We start from the raw sequence: 22,103 nt of genomic DNA on the forward strand, positions 1-22,103 counted from the left end.
CCAGTACTCCAAGGAATAAAGTCCTCGTCTGCTCAACCTCTCCCTGGAGCTCAGGCCCTCGAGTCGTGGTAACAACCTCATGAATCTTTCCTGCACCCTTCCCAGCTTAACAGTGTCTGTCCGTATAATAAGGGTGACCAAATATTTTTGATTATTTTTTTCTTCTTTGCTCTATTGATTAATATAATATCCCGTTTACTGCCGACGGGACACCTTGGTCGGCATGGGCAAGCTGGGCTGAAGGGCTGTAGGACTGTATGTGAGCCAGCACCAGCTTATGCCTTTCCTCTATGTGTGAATGTTGTTTTAGGGGTATGCAGTAAATCATGCTTCTTTGCAGGTTTCTTATGTTATTTGGCTGTGTAATAACATGAAGGCTGAGGTCCTTTGCCTGTGTCCCTACTTTCCCACGTACAAACTCACTGTCCATAATCTTCAGCCAGGGTTCTGTGATGATTTTGCTTCTGCAACAGTGATAGCAACATAGATTGGGCATAGATTGGACCATGGTAGCGCAGCAGTAGAGTTGCTGCTTTACAGCGAATGCAGCGCCGGAGACTCAGGTTCGATCCTGACTACGGGTGCTGCACTGTAAGGAGTTTGTTACGTTCTCCCCGTGACCTGCGTGGGTTTTCTCCGAGATCTTCGGTTTCCTCCCACACTCCAAAGACGTACAGGTATGTAGGTTAATTGGCTGGGTAAATGTAAAAAAAATTGTCCCTAGTGGGTGTAGGATAGTGTTTAATGTACGGGGATCACTGGGCGGCACGGACTTGGAGGGCCGAAAAGGCCTGTTTCCGGCTGTATAGATATGATATGATATGATATGATATGATATGATTATGTTGCATTTCTGCAACATAGATTAAAGTCTGTGTTGGGTCTCAGGCCATTCCCATCACTTAAGATAGACACAAAATGCTGGAGTAACTCAGCGGGACAGGCAGCATCTCTGGAGAGAAGGAATGGGTGATGTTTCGAAATGTCACCCATCCTTCTCCAGAGATGCTGCCAGTCCCTCTGAGTTACTTCAGCTTTTTGCGTCTATCTTCGGTTTAAACCAGCATCTGCAGTTCCTTCCTATACATTCCCAACTTGCCTTCCCACCTTTTATTTCCCTTTATTCTCTCTCAAATGCCCATCAACCCTCCTTTGATTCTCCTGCCAACTATCTACGCAGTGGGCACTAACCAGTTAACCCAACAGGCATGTCTTTTGGGATATCGAGGAAACCGGAATGCCTATTAACCCTCCATGGATCACCTTCCACCCATTTGTACAGTTGGTATTAACCACTTAACCCACAGGCATGTCTTTGGGATATGGGAAGAAACCAGAACACCCATAAGAAACCCATGCAATGGCAGGGAGGATATGTAAAGTCCACACGGAAAACTTAACTGAACCCAGGTCACCGGAGCTGTGTACCAGCTGTGCTACTGCCGCGCCACAGATCGCTGGCCTGAATCTTTCCACAGGCAAAATGTTTTTCTCACTGTATTCTCAGTTCTATTGCCCACTGGGAACGTACATGAACTGGGCAGCACACTTAATCCTTAAAGGGCAAGACACAGTATGCTGAAGGAACGTTAGGGCGGCACAGTGGCGCAGCGGTAGAGTTGCTGCCTTACAGCGCCAGAGACCAGGGTTCGATCCCGACGACGGGTGCTGTCTGAACGGAGTTTGTGCGTTCTCCCTGTGACCGTTTTTACGTTTTCCCCGGGTGCTCCGGTTTCCTCCCATATTTCAAAGGCGTGGGTTTGTAGGTTAATTGGCTTCTGCAAATTTCCCTAGTGTGTAGAATAGAAATGGTGCCACAGGTGATCGCTGGTCGGCGCGGACTTGGTTGGCAAAAGGGCCAGTTTTCAGCTGGTATCCCTAAATAAAACTAAAGGGAAACTAAACGAAAACTACTCTCCCTTGACATTCTGAGTTGGTTTCCCATCCTGTTTTCCTCTGCGTGTTAGCTATTGCATGAAGCAGCGCCTTGCTCTGTACGTTCTCATGAGAGCTGATCAGAGGAGCACTGCATTTAGACTTTACTTTGGCACTGGAGATAAAGTGCGTAAACAGGCCTTTGGCCCAACGCCATCATCCCATTCACTAACCTACACACACTAGAGACAATTTTACCACGTACCGATGCCAATTAATCTACAAACCCGCACGTCCTTGGAAAGTGGGAGGAAATCGGAGCACCCGGAGAAAACCCACGCGGTCACAGAGGAGTATGTACAAACTCCGTACAGACAGCACCCGTCATCCAGATCGAACCTGGGTCTCTGGTGCAACGAGACAACAACTCAACCATTGCGCCGTTGTGAGGCCCCAAATGGTGATGACTTTGATCAACCATGTTCTCCTTTGCTGTGAGTTTAGTTTAGTTTAGAGAAATAGCCATGGAAACAGGCACTGGTTGTTTGCATGTTCCCCCTGTGACTGCATGGATTTCCCCTGGGCGCTCCATTTTCTTTCCATATTCTGAAGACGCGTGGGCTTATAGATTAATCGGCCTCTGTAAATTGCTCCTCGGGAGCGGCTGAGAAAGTGGATGACATTGAACTGGTGTGAACAGGTGATCAGTGCCTGGCGCGGGCTGGGTGGGCCAAAGGGCCTGTTGCCATGCTGTATCTCTAAACTAAACTGACCTAAACGTAATGGTTGGGGAGTGGAAGGAAGTGTGTGAGAGCATTGTTGCTGGTGCTGTGTGAGGCTTGTGTTACAGGGCAGTTGCTGAAGGACCTTTCCATGATAGATATTTAGTGTAAGTCTTGTCTTCTTGTCAGCCTCAGTGAAGGAGTGAGCGATGGTTCCGACGCACTGAGCCTCATCATGTTCTCGGTCAGAAGCAACACACTTTGTCATGCACACGACCCTGGAAGCAATGACTGAGACCAGCAAGCATTCTACTCTGACCTTAACCAATCCTTTACGCAAGACCCTTTCACAATGTCATACAATGGGACCCCAATCCATGCCGACCATCAAAATATAGACACAAAGTGCTGGAATAACTCAGCGGGTCAGGGCAACAACTCTGGAGAAAAAGGATGGGTGATATTTTCGTGTCAGAACCAATGGGGCCAAATGCCCATTTCATGATGAGTTTCACTGTAACTCATTACCACCTAGCCCACAGCCAACAATGGACTATTGTGGGCTCTAACTTTCCTTGCTATCATTTCCTTTTACACTTCGTTCATTCATCTATATATTAAAACTCTCATTTGTTTGTTTTGTTCCTGAACTATAGCCAAAATGGTACATGATAGTGTACTCACCATCGTTCCTTTGGTGCTAATGGAAGAAGTTTTTATTGAAATCGGTGTAATATTTTAAAAGTTATTCTCATTTTAAAGTTTAAATCTATCTTCTAGGGAGGGAGGGAGGAGGGAGGAGGAGGGAGGGAGGGAGGGGGGAGGGAGGGGGGAGGGAGGGAGGGAGGGGGGGGAGGGAGGGAGGGGGGGAGGGAGGGAGGGGGGAGGAGAGGGTGCTGCACCAATGCAGGAGAGGTTTGGGCCCAACAGGTCCACTTGGTCTAGTTTGTTCTATATCTCTCTATATATCACCCCCTATATCTCTCATTTCCCCTGCCCCTGACTCAGTCTGAAGAAGGGTCTCGACCCGAAACGACACCTATTCCTTTTCTCCAGAGATGCTGCCTGTCCCACTGAGTTACTCCAGCTTTTAGTGTCCATCTCCCATTCCATTTCTACTCATTCCATTTACCAGCACGTATCCTTTGGGAATTCAAGTGGTAGGTTAGACACTGTACATGTGTCACCCCTTCGGTAGTGTTCCTCTGCCACGCCAATGGGTGGGATGTGGTTGAACGTTGGAGTCGGTGTGTCATTTTCACAGTTGCTGGTGGCAGTTCTAAACCTGTGCATTATTTCTCCATTAGGAACCTGTGATAACTCATGTAGTACCGACCTACGGCCCCCTAGATGGTGGGACTTTGATTACATTACTGGGGCGACATCTGACCGCTGGCAACACCCAGAATGTGACCATTGGTGGGAAGGTGTGTCGCATAGAGAGGTGAGGCATTGAGGATCGGAATTGGCTGCAGGATGGGAGGGGGCTTCCCAGACTTTTAACCTTTGAACACGTTACTTGGTTTCAAATGTTTGTGTTTAAAGAGCACCTTGGATTTGCATGACATGCCTAATGCTTTAATGTAGACTTTCGGCCTTAGAGACGCAGGGTGGGAACAGGACCTTCGGACCACCGATTCGGTGCCGACCCCTTACACTAGCACTATCCTATACACTAGGGCTAATTTGCAATTTACAGAAGCCAATTAACTTACAAGCCTGCCCGTATTGGAACGTGGGAGGAAACCGGAGCACCTGGGGAAAACCCAAGAGGACGGCCTCACAGAAGTCGGCTGCCTACCCCTGTTCCGGGCTTACGTCCGTGCCCGCGTGTCCCTGGAGAGGGAACACGCCGTGTCCACGGGGACTCTGGAGGCCTTCCGGGAACGCTGGAACGGGGGGTTGAATGTATTGTTGACAGAGATGGCGGGATTTTAATGTGATAATTGTTTAATTTGTAAACTGCCGATACAGGCGGCTTTGGTTTGATCACATTTTGCTTAGTATGTTTGTATGTTTTTCTTTGGAATAAAACTTTTATATATATTTAAAAATAAATAAAAATAAAATAAAAAAGAGGTCACAGAGTGAACGTACAAGCTCCATACAGTCAGCACCTGTTGTCAGGATTGAACCCGGGTCTCTGGTGCTGTAAGGCAGCAACTCTATCACTGTGCCACCCGGGACTATGCTTGATAAGGTACAAGGCAAAATCCCTGGTAAGTAGCTGGACTGCAGTGGTACAAGCATTCACTGTGGACGAGAGATTGGTGAACAGTTGACGGTCCAATACAGTGGGCCGGCACTCTTGTGTACGCCTCTCTGGTAATTGTCTTTAGTCTATTGTCACGTGTACTGAGAAAAGCCTTTTTGTTGCCTGCTAACCAGTCAGCTGGAGGGAGAATACATGATTACAATCGAGCCGTCCACAGTGTACAGATACAGGATAAAGGGAATAATGTGAACAATGTTTAGTGCAAGATAAAGGCCAGTAAAGTCCGATTAAAGATAGTCCAAGGGTCTCCAATGAGGTAGATAGTAGATCTCGGACTGCTCTCCAGTTCGTGAAAGGATGGTTCAGTTGCCTGATAACAGCTGGGAAGAAACTGTCCCTGAATCTAGAGGTGTGTGTTTTGACACTTCTGTACTTCTTGCCTGATGGGAGAGGGGGGGGGGAGTGGCTAGGGTGCGACTGATCCATGATGTTGCTGCTGGCCATATGAACCATCCTATCACCACTAGGGATGGGTTCTGTGCTTGTATCTACCTCATTGAAGACCCTCGAGCTCTCCTTAAATGAACTTTATCTTGCACTAAACATATCATATCATATCATATATATACAGCCGGAAACAGGCCTTTTCGGCCCACCAAGTCCGTGCCGCCCAGCGATCCCCGCACATTAACACTATCCTACACCCACTAGGGACAATTTTTACATTTACCCAGCCAATTAACCTACATACCTGTACGTCTTTGGAGTGTGGGAGGAAACCGAAGATCCCGGAGAAAACCCACGCAGGTCACGGGGAGAACGTACAAACTCCGTACAGTGCAGCACCCGTAGTCAGGATCGAACCTGAGTCTCCGGCGCTGCATTCGCTGTAAAGCAGCAACTCTACCGCTGCGCTACCGTGCCGCCCTTTATCCTGTATCTGAACAGCGTGGACGGCTGGATTGTAATCATGTATTGTATTTCTGCTGACTGGACAGCACGCAACAAAAAAGCTTTTCACTGTACCTCGGTACACCTGACAACAAACTTAACTAAATTAAACTAAAAAGGTTCATGGCTTGGTTGTGCGTGGGTGAACATGAGTTAAAGATTGGAGAACACGATGAACCAGGAGATGGCCACACAGCTAAGCTGGGTCAGTTGAACTGTGTCTGGTCTGTCTTGGCTCTGTGCACCCAAGTATCATTGCCTGATGAATCATGCTGCAGTTTTAAATTGACTCCAACCTCGCCAGCTTTTTTTTGGGGAGAATTATTTCTGGACACAACAATGCTGGAGGCCCATTGATTGCTGGATCTCAGCCACCCACCTCCCTAATTCCTTGGAATGTTGAACATTTCCTGCTCCCGAAAGAAAGGACGGGATGATTAGAAGGAGAAACAGGCCATCCTGCCCCTTGTGTCTGCTCCACCATTCAGTAAGACTAAGGATTCACCACCCTTGGGGTGAAGAAACTTCTCATCTCTATCCTGAAAGGCAAACCACTTACTTTCAGATCGTGACCCCTGGTTATGGATGTGTTTCAGGGGGTGCCGCACGATGGCTGCCTCGCCTACAGTCTGTCTGTCCTTTTCAAACTCTTTTGTTATTTTTGGTAAGTTTTAAAAGTTTGTGTAAATGTTCTCTGGTTTGTTTTATGTGGGGGGTGGGGGATGGGGGAGGGGGTCGGGGGAAACTTTTTTTCAATCTCTTACCTTGCCGGAGATGCGATTGTTTTCCGGATCGTATCTCTGGTCGCTCTGCGACCCAACATCACGGAGCTAGAGGTCTTACCTGGGACTGGCCTTGAGTCCCCGCGGGGGGCGTGGACTTATCATCTGAGCCTGCGATCCCTTGCCCGGGATCGACGCTCCAATGCAGCCTGCGGACTTTAACATCAGGAGCTCACAGTCTCGGGTTGAGACCGGTCGGGAGCTCCAAAAGCTGCACGAGGTTCGACTGGTCCCGACCCGGGGTAGATCGCCGGCGCGGGGGAGCTGAGATCCCCCCCGATGAAGGAGCTTGATCGCCCCGACGAGGAAGACTCGCCGCCGGCTACAGGATTAAGATCATCCCGTCAACGGAAGGTTAGAGCCCCCGACCGCTGGAGGACAATGAAGGGAGAGAGATTGAACTTTATTTTCACCTTCTATCACAGTGAGGAATGTGGAGGAGTCACAGTGGTGGATGTTCATGTTAAAATGTATTTTGTGTGTCCTGTTGCTTTTTATTGTTATGACTGTATGGCAAATGAAGTTCCTCGTATGTTGCAAAACATACTTGGCTAATAAAGTTTTATTGTGATTGATTGGTTGATTGTGCCAAATGATACATCGATGCTGCATCTCCCCAGCCAAATCCCATGAAGGTTTGTATATATAAGTAAGATCAAATCTTATACTTCTAAACTTCAGAAAGTAGGCCTAGCCTACTGTTTAACGTCTTGTGTGACAAATCTATCATTCAATCTGGTGAACCTTTGTTGCGCTCTCTCTGTCACAAATACATCTTTCTGCAGGACAAGACCAGACTTATAAATGGTATTCCAACATTTATTGGAACATATATATAATTATAATACAAACATAAATGGTGGTCTGAACTGAGTGATATACATTGGGATTAAGATATCTCTTATTGTATCTCTCTTTGGGTGGCACAGTGGCACAGCTGGTAGAGCTGCTGCCTCCCAGCACCAGAGGTGCTACTAATGTGGAGTTTGCACGTTCTCCATGTGAGCGTGGGTTTCCTCCGGGTGCTCTGGTTTCCTCCCACATCCCAAAGACGTGGATTTGTCGGTTAATTGGCATCTGTAAAATTGCCCTGTGTGTGTAGGGAGTGGATGAGAAAGCCGGACCGTGCGAATGCGTGATTGATGGTCGGCATGGACTCAGTGGGCCGAAGGGCCTGTTTCCATGCTGCATTTCTAAATTCTAAACTCTAAACTCCACCCTTGTACTTCAAGTTATCTTGTAACAGAGGCTAACGAGCAGTTTGTTTTCCTAATTGGTCACTAAATCTTAAACTTCAGTACATTAAACTTCAGTAAATTTTGAACAGGAACCCCGACATCCCTCAATTAATGGGAAACAAAAAATTCTGTTACCTTTTATATTCGCTAAGATGCACTATAGCAGGAGCAAATATATTTATGCAGCATGATAATGATGTGGTTTTTCATCCTGTGTTCTGTTCCTGTTTCAACCTCAGCCAAAAAGATACGTCCATAAGATGCATAACTCCTAAAATGGATGAGTTGAAGGAGGAGTTTCCCGTTGTGGTGATAGATGTGGCAAATGTACCAATTGAGGGCGATTTCAAGTTCCAGTATCGGAAGAACCCTGTTGTCCTTGGCATGTACCCACAATGCAGCATCATACGGTGAGCAATAACCATTTACCTGAGCCTTGTGCAGTTGACCATGTCGGGTAGTGTTGTGACAAGAAGCTCTTTGTCCTAATTAGAGCAATAAGGTGGCTGTGAAAGATTAGTTTAGTTTAGTTTAGAGATACAGCGCGGAAACAGGCCCTTCGGCCCACCGAGTCCGCACCGACCAGCGATCAACCCGCACATTAACACTTTCCTTCACACACTAGGGACAATTTACACATATACCAAGCCAAATAACCTACATACCTGTACGTCTTTGGAGTGTGGGAGGAAACCGATCTCGGAAAAAAACCCCACGCAGGTCATGGGGAGAACGTACAAACTCCGTACTGACAGCACCCGTAGTCAGGATAAAACCTGGATCTCTGCCGCCCTCTTACCTGAATAGAACACAAGAACAGGAATTTAACACAACTCGTTCACAATGTTTAAGAAACATTTGAACAGGTACATGGATAGGACAGGTTGAGAGGGATATGGGCAAAACACCGGCAGGTGGGACTGGTGTATATGGAACATGTTGGTTGGCGTGGGCAAGTTGGGCCGAATGGCCTGTTTCCAAGCTGTATCATTCTAAGGCTGTATAACGGGAGATGGCTGTTCAGCCCTTCAAATCCATTCTAGTTTTCAGTTATATCATGCCAGCTATCTTGCGCTTTGATTGAAATGTTTTTGTATATTGAGGGAAAGAGTGCATTTCCAAACAGTGATAGTCTCACGTAAGGAAAGCTGAAAGGAAAATGGGCATGTGTGGTGGTGGGGGTAGCTGGCGGATGTATTAAATCCGATTAAGTAAACTTGTAATAGAAAGCTCACAGCATGAATGGATTATTAAAAAATCATCCTGGTTGACTCCTCGGTCTTGGATGTGTGATTCATCCTTACAGAGTATAGCCCTCAGAAACACTGTTTCATATTTTCATATTTCAGATACAGCGCGGAAACAGGCCTTTTCGGCCCACCAAGTCCGCGCCGCCCAGCGATCCCTGCACACTAACACTATCCTACACACACTAGGGACAATTTTTACATTTACCCAGTCAATTAACCTACATACCTGTACGTCTTTGGAGTGTGGGAGGAAACCGAAGATCTCGGAGAAAACCCACGCAGGTCACGGGGAGAACGTACAAACTCCTTACAGTACAGCACCCGTAGTCAGGATCGAACCTGAGTCTCCGGCGCTGCATTCGCTGTAAAGCAGCAACTCTACCGCTGCGCCACCGTGCCGCCCTTCTTTCAGTGCCCACTGTTCTTTCAGTGATGTGACTGATGCCTGATCTGAACAACTGTGGTTCAATGGTACTTTATGTATCTGGATGTATGTACAGTATTCTTTATGCATTCCATGTAACTGGATACAGGGAAATTATATTTCTTTGCATACAATTCAGTGAAATCAAACTCTACATGAACACAATCATAAATAAGTCAAAATAAGTTAAAACGATTGTAGTTTAAGAATGTGTAGGAAGGAAATGCAGATGCTTGTTTAATCTGAAGATAGACACAAAAAGCTGGCGTAACTCAACGGGTCAGGCAGCATCTCTGGAGAGAAGGAACGGGTGACGTTTCGGGTCGAGACAGAATCAGTCTGAACAAGGCTCTCGACCCGAAACGTCACCCATTCCTTCTCTCCAGAGATGCTGCCTGTCCTGCTGAGTTACTCCAGCATTTTGTGTCTCCCTTCAAGCCTATTCCTATTCTCCAGAGTTGCTGTCTGACCCGCTGAGTTACTTCAGCTTTTTGTGTCTGTCTGTAGTTTAAGAATAATAGATTATACTGAGCACGCAAACAGTCACCACATTTCTGACGCCATTTAGTACTCTTCAAGTTTCAAAGTTCTTAGAAGTATAGTGTCTCGTCATGGCCTTATAGACCCAGTGTCCTGGGCTGTTTTGGCGGTAACTGGAGGTTTTTTTTTGTAAACCAGCATCTGCAGTTACTTGTTTCTACAGCAGAACCACCCTGTGCATTAATACTATAATAATGCCTGCGCTTTACAATAGTAAAGATGACTCTTTTCCACAGAGGCCTCAATGTCACGATAAGTGGGACCAATCTGAATTCCGTCTATCAACCGAAACTTGTATTTGTCGACGAAAATGGTGATAAGTTTGAAAAGGTAGGTCATTAGCTTGTAAATATTTTGTCTTTACTTTTTATTCTGCACTTCCTCTATGAACACAACTCTCAAACTCCACCCTGCGGCAGAGGAAAGACATAGGAGCCAAAATTTTAACGCCAAAACTATGAATTCCCTCCTGTCAGTATTAACGATCTTGGTTGACTGAAGGGGCATGCCAAGTTTTTGATTGGACAGAGTAGTGTCTGTGAAATAATATTTAATCCGGGAAGGAACAATTTTATGTGCTCACTACAGTATTTAGCCTGTGTAGGAAGGAAGTGCAGATGCTGGTTTAAATTGAAGATCAACACAAAATGCTGGCGTTACTCAGCGGGACAGGCAGCATCTCTGGAATGGGTGACGTTTCGGGTCGAGACCCTTCTTCAGAAGAAGGATCTCGAAGTTTTAAGAAGGGTCTTGACCCGAAACGTCACCCATTCCTTCTCTCCAGAGATGCTGCCTGTCCCGCTGAGATACTCCAGTGCTTTGTGTCTGTCTACTATTTGCCCCAAGTTGTTAACCCGCATGAGATTTTCCTAGTTAGTTGGTTAGTATAGTTTATTGTCATGTGTACCAAGATACAATGAAAAGCTTTTTTGCTGCATGCTATCAATCAGCAGAAAGACCACACGTGTTTCCCATCAACCCATCCACAGTGTACAGATACAGGATAAAGGGAGTGACTTTGAGTATAAGATATTTTAGTACATAGATAGGACATGTTTGGAGGGATATGGGCCAAATGCAGGCAGGTGAGACTAGTGTAGACGGGACATGCTGGCCCGTGTGGGCAAGTTGAGCCGAAGGGCCTGTTTCCACTCTGTAAGACTCTATGACTCTATAAAGTCCAGTAGAGTATGATTAAAGCTAGTCTGAGGATCGCCACTGAGGTAGATGTTAGGGTCAGGACAGCTCTCTAGTTCAAGAAAGGAGCGAGAGAAAAAACGGGGAATTACAGACCAGTTGACCTGACTTCGGTGGTGGGAAAGATGCTGGAGTCGATTATTAAAGCGGTAATAATGGTGCATTTGGATAGCAGTAAAAGGATAAGTCTAAGTCAGCATGGATTTATGAAAGGGAAATCATGCTTGACTAATCTTCTGGAATTTTTTGAGGATGTGGCAAGTAAAGTGGATGAAGGGGAGCCAGTGGATGTAGTGTATCTAGACTTTCAGAAAGCCTTTGATAAGGTCCCACACGGGAGATTGGTGACTAAAATTAGAGCACATGGTATTGGGGGTAGGGTGTTAACATAGATAGGAAATTGGTTGGCAGACAGGAAGCAAAGAGTAGGAGTAAACGAGTCATTTTCAGAATGGCAGGCAGTGGCGAGTGGAGTGCCGCAAGGCTCGGTGTTGGGGCCACAACTGTTTTCCATATATATTAATGATTTGGAAGAAGGAATTAGAAGCAACACTAGCAAGTTTGCAGATGACACAAAGCTGGGTGGCAGTGTAAACTGTGAAGAGGATGTTAGGAGGTTGCAGGGTGACCTGGACAGGTTGAGTGAGTGGGCAGATGCGTGGCAGATGCAGTATAATATAGGTAAATGTGAGGTTTTCCACTTTGGCGGCAAAAACAAGGAGGCGGATTATTATCTCAATGGTGTTAGGTTAGGTAAGGGGGAGGTGCAGCGAGACCTGGGTGTCCTTGTACACCAGTCACTGAAAGTTGGTGTGCAGGTACAGCAGGCAGTGAAGAAAGCTAATGGCATGTTGGAGTAAAGAGGTTCTTCTGCAGTTGTATAGGGCCCTGGTAAGACCACATCTGGAGTATTGTGTACAGTTTTGGTCTCCTAATTTGAGGAAGGACATCCTTGTAATTGAGGCAGTGCAGCGTAGGTTCACGAGATTGATCCCTGGGATGGCGGGACTGTCATATGAGGAAAGATTGAAAAGACTAGGCTTGTATTCACTGGAGTTTAGAAGGATGAGAGGGGATCTTATAGAAACATATAAAATTATAAAAGGACTGGACAAGCTAGATGCAGGAAAAATGTTCCCAATGTTGGGCAAGTCCAGAACCAGGGGCCACAGTCTTAGAATTAAGGGGAGGCCATTTAAAACTGAGGTGAGAAAATACATTTTCACCCAGAGAGTTGTGAATTTGTGGAATTCTCTGCCACAGACCGCAGTGGAAGCCAAAGTGGGTTTAAGGGAGAGTTAGATAGAGCTCTAGGGGCTAGTGGAATCAAGGGATATGGGGAGAAGGCAGGCACGGGTTATTGATTGGGGATGATCAGCCATGATCACAATGAATGGCGGTGCTGGCTCGAAGCCTCCTGCACCTATTTTCTATGTTTCTATGTTTCTATGATGATATACTTGCATCAAACATCCTTAATTGTAATGACGTAAGTAATAAAAAATATTTCTAATACCGTTATGGCCCCAAACCTCTAGCACCTCTGGACATCATGGTGAATTTGCTGATTATGTTTGTACAGCTGGAATTTTACACTCAAATCTGCTCTCTAAGGGACTAATGAGTTTAGTACTGACAATGATAGGAGCGTTTCCCAGTTAGTGTACAGTGGTTTGTGGCTCATGTCCATTAACTGAAGTGCAACTATTATTTTAGATTGGTGGAGTGTGTTCCTTCTTAAGAATCTATGCCGCACAGCAGAGAATTGCAACGTTTAGTGTTAGCTAATGCAGTAATGGAGGTAGATCCTTCAACAAACCTTGTGCCTTTCTCCCAATTACAATTTAGTGTGGAGCACAGGAACTGGGCCTTAATGGTCATCTGGTGGAGTGTCACTGACGTGAATTTTTACTTGCTTTCTCTCTCCACTGTTGCCTGACTTTAAACTTTAGACGAGATATACCGTGGAAACAGTCCCTTCGGCCCGCCCCACCGAGTCCGCACAACAGCAGTCACCCCATACACTAACATCCTGGGGCCAATTATTTGCAATTTTTCTGATGCCAATTAACCTACAAACCTGTAGGTCTTTGGGATGTGGGGGAAACCGGAACACCCGAAGAAAACCCACGCAGTCACAGGGAGAACGTGCAAACTCCGTACAGACAGGTCCCATAATCAGGATCGGACCCGGGTCTCTGGCGCTGTAAGGCAGCAACTCTGCCGCTGCGCCACTGTGCCGTCTTGCTGCGTATTTCCAGCACTTCAAGATGTTCTGTTTGCCAATCGTTCTCCTTTGTCTGCTTGTTGATGTGTGCTGTTTATTCTGGGGCTGCGATAAACTAGAGTGCTCTGGAGCTGGGCTTGTGTGGTATCCCTTGTTACCTCGCGGTTGACTTCAGTCCCCAAGATCTGCCTTGCACTGACACGAATAATGACTGTTCCTGCAATTTGCAATACTTCCTCAGCAAACTGTGTGGGGGCTATTTTTGCCGAACAGGCGCAGGCAGCTGTGACCACATTGTATCAGGACAGGTAATTTTACCGCAGTGTCTTTATCCATGTCTTACTCCGTTCTGTGCGTCTCTGAGATTCGCAGTCCCTGCAGGAAGGATGCACATTACCTCAGTGACATTGCGATGCACACTTCACTGCCCGGGTAATAAACTGTGTGTGTCATATGTCAACCAGTCTTTGGGGCTTGATGGAGTTTCTTCAACATGGATAAGAGTCGTACAGTCATACAGCATGGAAACGGCCCAGTGGCCCAACTCCTGCACGCTGACCAAGATGACCCATACAGGTAGAAACAAAGAACTGCAGATGCCGGTTTATACCAGAATTAGGCACAGAGTGCTGGAGTAGCTCAGCGGGTCAGTGACGATCTCTGGAGGAAAAGGATGGATGACGCTTCGGGCCTGGACCCTTCTTCAGAATGGTCTGAACGGTCACCCATCATTTTTCTCCAGAGATGCTGCCTGACCTGCTGAGTTACTCCAGCACTTTGCGTCTATCTTTGCCCCATCTATGCTAGTCCCACTTGCAATTGTAAAATGATCGGTGAAGAGGTTTGTGAGCAGAAACACATCTGCCTTACGTCCACTGATAGAGGTTTGTGAGCGCAAACATAACAGCCAGTGCCCCTTATTTTGTCTGAATTACTTTGTCTTCATACTCTTCTTCATACCCTTCTTGTAGTTAATCAGCCTGAAGAAGAGTCTCGACCCAAAATGTCACCTATTCCTTTTCTCCAGAGATGCTGCCTGACCCACGGAGTTACTCTGGCATTTTGTGTCTATCATTTGTGTAACAGCTCCTGCACTTCTTTCCTGCCCCATATTATTAGTTTGACTGCAGCCTTTTTTCAGAAACTGCCTGAACCCTTCTTACATTTGCTGTGGATTGACCATCTTGCAAAGTAGCTCCTTCAGTAAATGTTTGGATGGCAGCAATTTGCAACGTTAGCTCTTTTCTGTCAGTGGAATGGCCCAAGATTGGTTTTGCTGAAATCATCTCTGATTCATTGGACTGCTTGCTGTGTGATGTCTGTCCAACACCACTTTTTTTTTCTGATTGATCGATTACAGTTGTTGCATTATCTTTAGACTTTAGGCTTTAGAGATACAGCGCGGAAATAGGCCCTTCGGCCCATCGAGTCTGCGCCGACCAGCGATCTCCCCCGCACACCAGCACTATCCTACACACACTGGGGACAATTTACAGAAGTAGCCAAATAACCAACAAACCCGCACATCTTTGGAATGTGGGGGGAATCCGGAGCACCCGGAGAAAACACACGCGGTCACGGGGAGAATATGCAAACACTACACAGATGGAACCCATGGTCAGCATCGAACCCGGGTCTCTGGTGCTGAAAGGCAGCAGCTCTCCCGCTGCACCACCACAACGCCCCCTGTTGCATTATCATTACATGGCATGATATCTCTAACACCAGCCTCTATTGTCCTTTGCCTCCACCGCCCAGGATTTGTCTGCATTCTTTGAAACACCTGTCATCAGGTAAATGTATGAGTCATGAATGCCCTTTCCTGTTACCTGCAGGCATGCCAAGAGCCAAACTCGAACAATGTCATGATTTGCCAGACTCCTGCAATCCAGGAGGATGAAGCTGAAGGGAAGCTGACCGTGATTATGGATGGTGTGGCAAAGCCAAAGACATTTGATATAGAATACATGCGGAACTACAAGGTCATCCCGTTTGAAAATGAAGATAAGCTTTGGAAGCTGTCGAAGGGTGAAGATGAGATTGAGTTACACGTGAGTTGATGATTTCATTTGCAAATAATTTTCTTCCATAGACTGCAATAGTCATTGGGAAGGTCGTGTGCGATCCTGACAGAGGAACAGAGGAACAGAGATGATCAGAGATCAGTCGAAGCACAGTGGTGCAGTGGTAGAGTTGCTGCTTCACAGCACCACAGACCCGGGCTCAACCCTGATTACGGTGTTGTCTGTATGGAGCTTGTACATTCTCCCTATGGCCACATGGGTTTCATAAGCTCATATGTTATTGGAGCAGAATTTGGCCATTCGGCCCATCAAGTCTACTCCACCATTCAGTCATGGCTGATCTATCTTTCCCTCTCAACCCTATTCACCCACCTTCTCCCCCTGACACCCGTACAAATCAGTTTCCACTGGGTGCCTCGGTTTCCTCCCACACTACAAAGACGTGCAGGCTTGTAGGTGAATTGGCCTCTGCAAATTGTTCCTAGTATTTAGGATAGAACTAGTGTACAGGGTGATTTCTGGTTGGCGTAGACTCGTTGGGTCGAAGGGCCTGTTTCCACGCTGTATCTCTGTAAATAAAAATATAAACTGGAGGCGCAAGGCAATGGTACGGAAGCATAGATAATAGGATGGCATCGAACTAGGGGCGGCACAGTGGCGAAGTGTGGGAGCTGCTGCCTCACAGTGCCAGAGACCCCGGTTGGATCCTAACTACGGTGCTATCTGTACGGAGTTTGTACGTTCTCCCTGTGTCCGTGTGGGATTTCTCCAGGTGCTCCAGTTTCCTCCCACACTCCAAAGACGTGTGGGTTTGTAGGTTAATTGGCTTCAGTAAATTGTCCTTAGTGTGTAGGATAGAACTAATGAAGCAGTGGTATAAGGCCCAAGCCTTCCTACTTGACCTTGGGGCAGTCTTTGCCTCGAGGTGGTAAAGGTTAACCTGTTTGTCTGTCTAACGTGAGATTTTTATTTTCTTCCAATGGAGACAGCATGTCATGCTGCTAAAGTTGAAGGACTGTTTGAACGTCACACTGACTGTGGGGGACGCTGTGTGCGACGCGATAATCCTCATGCAAGAGATCACCTGCAGAATCCAAACAAACCAGATTCCCCCGGAAGGACTTCCAGTCAAGGTTTACAATTTTAACTTTGCAGCTCTCTGCGATACAATTATTTTTCGGTGTTCACCTTCTGGCAAGGTTTTAACCATTTCCGATGAGATGGAGTCAGAGGACATCCATTTCCTTTTTTTGCCACTGTTCTTTTCTACCCCATTCAGAGAGTCATACATTGTGGAAACAGGCCCTTCGGCCCAACATGCCCACACCGACCAACATGCCCCACCTACATTAGTCCCACCTGCCTGCGTTCGGCCCATATCCCTCTAAATCTGTCCTATCCATGTACCTGTCTAAATGTTTCTTAAACATTGTGATAATACCTGCCTCAACTACCTCATCCAGTAACTTGTTCCATATACCTACCATCCTTTGTGCAAAAAAAGCTGCCCCTCGGGTTCCTATTAAATATTTCCCCTATCACCTTAAACCTATGTCCTCTGGTTCTCGATTCCCCTGCTCTGGGTTAAACAATCTGTTTATTTATCCTAACCATTACCATTACCAACAAGATCACCCCTCATCCTCCTAAGAAGTGCTCCAAGGAATAAAGTCCTATACTGCTCATCCTCACTTTATAGCTCAGGCCCACGAGTCCTGGCAACATCTTCTTAAATCATCTCTACTTCATTTCCAGCTTAACATCTTTCCTATAACAGGGTGACCAAAACTGAACACAGTACTCTAAATGCTAAGAGAGTCATAAAGTTATACAACTTAGAAACAGACCCAAGACCACACTGTATCAAGTGCCCATTTGCACTCATCCCATTTTATTCTCTGAATATTCCCATCAACTATCCGCAGATAAAATAGAACTAAAGCGGCACAGTGGCGCAGCGGTAGAGTTGCTGCTTTACAGTGCCAGAGATCCAGGTTCGATCCTGACTACAGTGCTGTCTGTACAGACAATAGACAATAGACAATAGACAATAGGTGCCATTCGGCCCTTCGAGCCAGCACCGCCATTCAATGTGATCATGGCTGATTATTCACAATCAGTACCCCGTTCCTGCCTTCTCCCCATACCTCCTGACTCCGCTATCATTAAGAGCTCTATCTAACTCTCTTGAAAACATCCAGAGAATTGGCCTCCACTGCCTTCTGAGGCAGAGAATTCCACAGATTTACAACTCTCTGACTGAAAACGTTTTTCCTCGTCTCCGTTCTAAATGGCCTACCCCTTATTCTTAAACTGTGGCCCCTGGTTCTGGACTCCCCCAACATTGGGAACATGTTTCCTGCCTCTAGCGTGCCCAATCCCTTAATAATTTTATATGTTCAATAAGATCCCCTCTCATCCGTCTAAATTCCAGTGTATACAAGCCCAGTCGCTCCAATCTTTCAACATAAGACAGTCCCGCCATTCCGGGAATTAACCTCGTGAACCTACGCTGCACTCCCTCAATAGCAAGAATGTCCTTCCTCAAATTTGGAGACCAAAACTGCACACAGTACTCCAGGTGTGGTCTCACTAGGGCCCTGTGCAACTGCAGAAGGACCTCTTTGCTCCTATACTCAATTCCTCTTGTCATGAAGGCCAACATGCTATTAGCTTTCTTCACTGCCTGCTGTACCGGCATGCTTACTTTCAGTGACTGATGAACAAGTACATCCAGATCTCTTTGTACTTCCCCATTTCCTAACTTAACACCATTCAGATAATAATCTGCCTTCCTATTCTTACCACCAAAGTGGATAACCTCACATTTATCAACAATAAACTGCATCTGCCATGCATCCGCCCACTCACACAACCTGTCCAAGTCACCTTGCATCCTCATAGCATCCTCCTCACAGTTCACACTGCCACCCGGCTTTGTGTCATCTGCAAATTTGCTAATGTTACTTTTGATCCCTTCATCTGTCATTAATGTATATTGTAAATAGCTGTGGTCCCAGCACCGAGCCTTGCGGTACCCCACTAGTCGCTGCCTGCCATTCTGAAAGGGACCCGTTAATCCCTACTCTTTGTTTCCTGTCTGCCAACCAATTTTCTATCCATGTCAGTACCCTACCCCCAATACCATGTGCTCTAATTTTGCCCACTAATCTCCTATGTGGGACCTTATCAAAGGCTTTCTGAAAGTCCAGGTAGACTACATCCACTGGCTCTCCCTTGTCCATTTTCCTAGTTACATCCTCAAAAAATTCCAGAAGATTAATCAAGCATGATTTCCCCTTCGTAAATCCGTGCTGACTCGGAACGATCCTGTTACTTCTATCCAAATGTTTCGCAATTTCTTCTTTTATAATTGACTCCAGCATCTTCCCCAGCACTGATGTCAGGCTAACTGGTCTATAATTTCCCGTTTTCTCTCTCCCTCCTTTCTTAAAAAGTGGGATAACATTAGCTACCCTCCAATCCACGGGAACTGATCCTGAATCTATAAAACATTGGAAAATGATCACCAATGCGTCCACGATTTCTAGAGCCACCTCCTTAAGTACCCTGGGATGCAAACCATCAGGCCCTGGGGATTTATCAGCTTTCAGTTCCATCAGTCTACCCAACACCCCCTCTGTACAGAGTGTGTACGTTCTCCCTGTGACCACATGGGATTTCTCTGGGTGCTTCAGTTTCCTCCCACATTCCAAAGTAATGCGGTTTGTTGGTTAATTGGCTTTTGTAATTTGTCCCTAGTGTGTAGGATAGAACTAGTGTACAGGTGATCAAATTTGGCGTGGGTTGAAAGGCTACATCTCTAAACTAATCTAGTGCGAATGGATGAACAATGATTGGTGTGGACTAATTGACCAAAGTACCAGTTTCCATGCTCTATCTGTAAACTAAACATAACATCTACACTCTCGGGACAATTTATGGTGGCCAGTTAACCTATCAACCAACTCGCACACCTTTGGGACATAGGAGGAAGGCAGAGCAGCTGGAGGAAACCAGGTTTCGTCCCTCATCCCTAAGACGTGCAGGTTTGTGGGTGAATTGGCCTCTGTGAATTACCCCGAGTGTGTAGGGGTGGATGAGAAAGTGAGATAACAGAACTAGTTTGAACGGGTGATTGATGGTCGGCGTGGACTCGGTGGGCCGAAGGGCCTGCTTCTTAACTGTACCTCTAAACTAAACTAAGCTAAACAAAACTAACCTAAACCAGATTATACTATATATAAATACAATCAAGTAAACTTTAAGTCCAGGAGAGAGAGCAAAGTGTAAGATACAGAGTGCAGAATATAGATAGATTTGAAAGTGCAGCAGGTATTATCATAAAGTTTAAGAAACATGTAGACAGTACATGGATAGGATAGGTTTAGAGGTGTATGTGCCAAATGCAGGCAGGTGGGACGAGTGCAGATGGGACACAGACACAAACTGCTGGAGTAACACAGTGGGTCAGGCAGCATCTCCGGAGAAAAAGGATGTGTGATGTTTCGGGCAGGGACCCTCCATTAAGACTGAAGAAGGGTCCCGACCTGGTACCTCACCCATCCTTTTTCTCCAGAGATGCTGACCGATCTGCTGAGATACTCTAGCACTTAGTGTATATCTTTGGTATACACCCAACATCTGTAGATGGGACATGTTGGTTGGTGTGGGCAGGTTGGGCCAAGGGGGCTTATTGCATCACTGTATGACTCTATGAGTAGAACGATTGTACGTGCTTTGGCCCCATTATGCATTGGAACTTAGCCCCTAATTGTTCTCAGTCAAACCGTCACATGCTAACTTGATCTTTCTTACTTTTCCATCTGCACCGCAAGCTCTGGGTGAATCACGTGGAGTACTTTATTGGGTACGTCATCTACGTAGGTGATGGTATCAACACGATTCTGGGCATTACCATCGGCACCTTCGTGGTCCTGCTGATCGCCATGATTCTGGTTGTTGTGTTCATGATCTACAAGAAGAAAAGCAAAGGTAAGGGCTTTTCTCTACCTCAACCTGATGCCTGGCTTCACCATGACTTCAGTCCTGGGGTTTTTAGATTTTTTTTTAGATTTAGAGATACAGCGCGGAAACAGGCCCTTCGACTCTTCGGCCCACCGGGTCCGCGCCGCACAGCGATCCCCGCACATTAACACTATCCTACACCCACTAGGGACAATTTTTACATTTGCCCAGCCAATTAACCTACAAACCTGTACGTCTTTGGAGTGTGGGAGGAAACCGAAGATCTCGGAGAAAACCCACGCAGGTCACGGGGAGAACGTACAAACTCCGTACAGACGGCGCCCGTAGTCAGGATCGAACCTGAGTCTCTGGCGCTGCATTCGCTGTAAGGCAGCAACTCTACCACTGCGCCACCGTGCCGCAGTAACTTCTGGCAGCTGAGGTGATGGTTATCAGAGTGCCGAGGTGAGAAGATGGAACATAGAACAGTACAGCAGAGACAATAGTGGTGTTCACTAGGCTTTTAGATAGGCATGTGGATTTCCAGGATATGGATAGATATGGACCATTGACTTGGCAAGATGGATTAGTTTAATTTGACATAATGTACAGCACAGACATCGTGGGCTGAAGGGCCTGTTATTGTGCTGTGCTGTTTTATGTTCTACAATGGCCTGTTTTATTCTACTGTTAATGGATTTTCAGTCAACAGTTTTATTACAGGTCCACCATCGATTTTCCTGCACTTCCTTTCATCCGGACAAAAATACAAGAGCGCACTTGAAATCCCCTCCCAGAAGTCCCCCCGCCTAGGCCGGTTGAGGCAGCCGACCTCTACTTCGTCGGGAATTCTGTGCCGATTGGCGGGTTGATTTTGCTCTGTAACTCCAGCCCTGCCGGAGCCGGCAGATTCGTTGCCAGAGCCGACTTCCGAGGCCGGCTTTGCAGGCCCCTCGGCGGCCGACAGAGTCCCGGTACCGTTGGACTCCTCTCGGAGGCCATGACCTCTGTTGGTCCAGAAAAACAGAGGATCCAGAGAGGCCCAGGAACCATGGGTGACGGAAAATCGGTGGAGGACCTATACATCAATGGGTTGAAAACTTGAAATGGCCTACAAAGCTATTCACCTTGATGTGCAAATTTCTCATTTCATTATCTCCGCTATGATTCACTGTATCAGTTTATATTCTTTTATGTGAAGGCTTAAAAAGCCACCCGATTAAAAAACGTTATCTTATTTTTCAGAGCACGCAGAATTAATGAGCCGTTTAGAAGCCTCAGTTAACATGATGAGTCTAAATACAGTACCACCTGTTCCCAGTGATTACAGGAACACCCGTAAGTCCAATTTACCGATAGTTTCTGTTCCTATAAAGGCAGATGCTGATTCTTAATTTGCAATTATGTTTGACACTGCCTTGGCAAGGCCACCAGTGTATTCAAGGACGTGTCTCGCCCTTCCTTCTCCCCTCTCCCATCAGGCAAGATTTGCAGAAGTGTGAAAACGCACACCTCCAGATTCAGGGGCAGTTGTCATCTGGCAACTAAACCCATCCGATCACCAAATAGAGAATGGTCCTACCCTCTGCACATCGAGCGAGTGGACTTTTTGTAAATGACGTCAAATCATGGCGACTCGTGCATCTGTGATCTATGCAAAAATGAATTTCACTGTGCAGTGCACGCAAGA

At 46.4% G+C, this 22,103-nt stretch overlaps 1 protein-coding gene across 1 annotated transcript in view; it reads left to right on the forward strand.

Moving 5' to 3' along the window:
• mst1rb (macrophage stimulating 1 receptor b) overlaps positions 1-22,103 on the forward strand; it is an 89,428-nt gene that overhangs the window by 50,223 nt on the left and 17,102 nt on the right. The window contains exons 6-13 of the mRNA XM_078414684.1: positions 2,787-2,841; positions 3,905-4,041; positions 8,023-8,193; positions 10,234-10,327; positions 15,257-15,472; positions 16,435-16,578; positions 20,284-20,440; positions 21,659-21,751. Of these exons, the coding sequence (XP_078270810.1) occupies positions 2,787-2,841; positions 3,905-4,041; positions 8,023-8,193; positions 10,234-10,327; positions 15,257-15,472; positions 16,435-16,578; positions 20,284-20,440; positions 21,659-21,751 (1,067 nt within the window). The remainder of the gene's footprint in view (positions 1-2,786; positions 2,842-3,904; positions 4,042-8,022; positions 8,194-10,233; positions 10,328-15,256; positions 15,473-16,434; positions 16,579-20,283; positions 20,441-21,658; positions 21,752-22,103) is intronic.

This window comes from Rhinoraja longicauda, chromosome 17 (genome assembly GCF_053455715.1).
Source record: "Rhinoraja longicauda isolate Sanriku21f chromosome 17, sRhiLon1.1, whole genome shotgun sequence".
In the NCBI taxonomy this organism is placed as follows: Eukaryota; Metazoa; Chordata; class Chondrichthyes; order Rajiformes; family Arhynchobatidae; genus Rhinoraja; species Rhinoraja longicauda.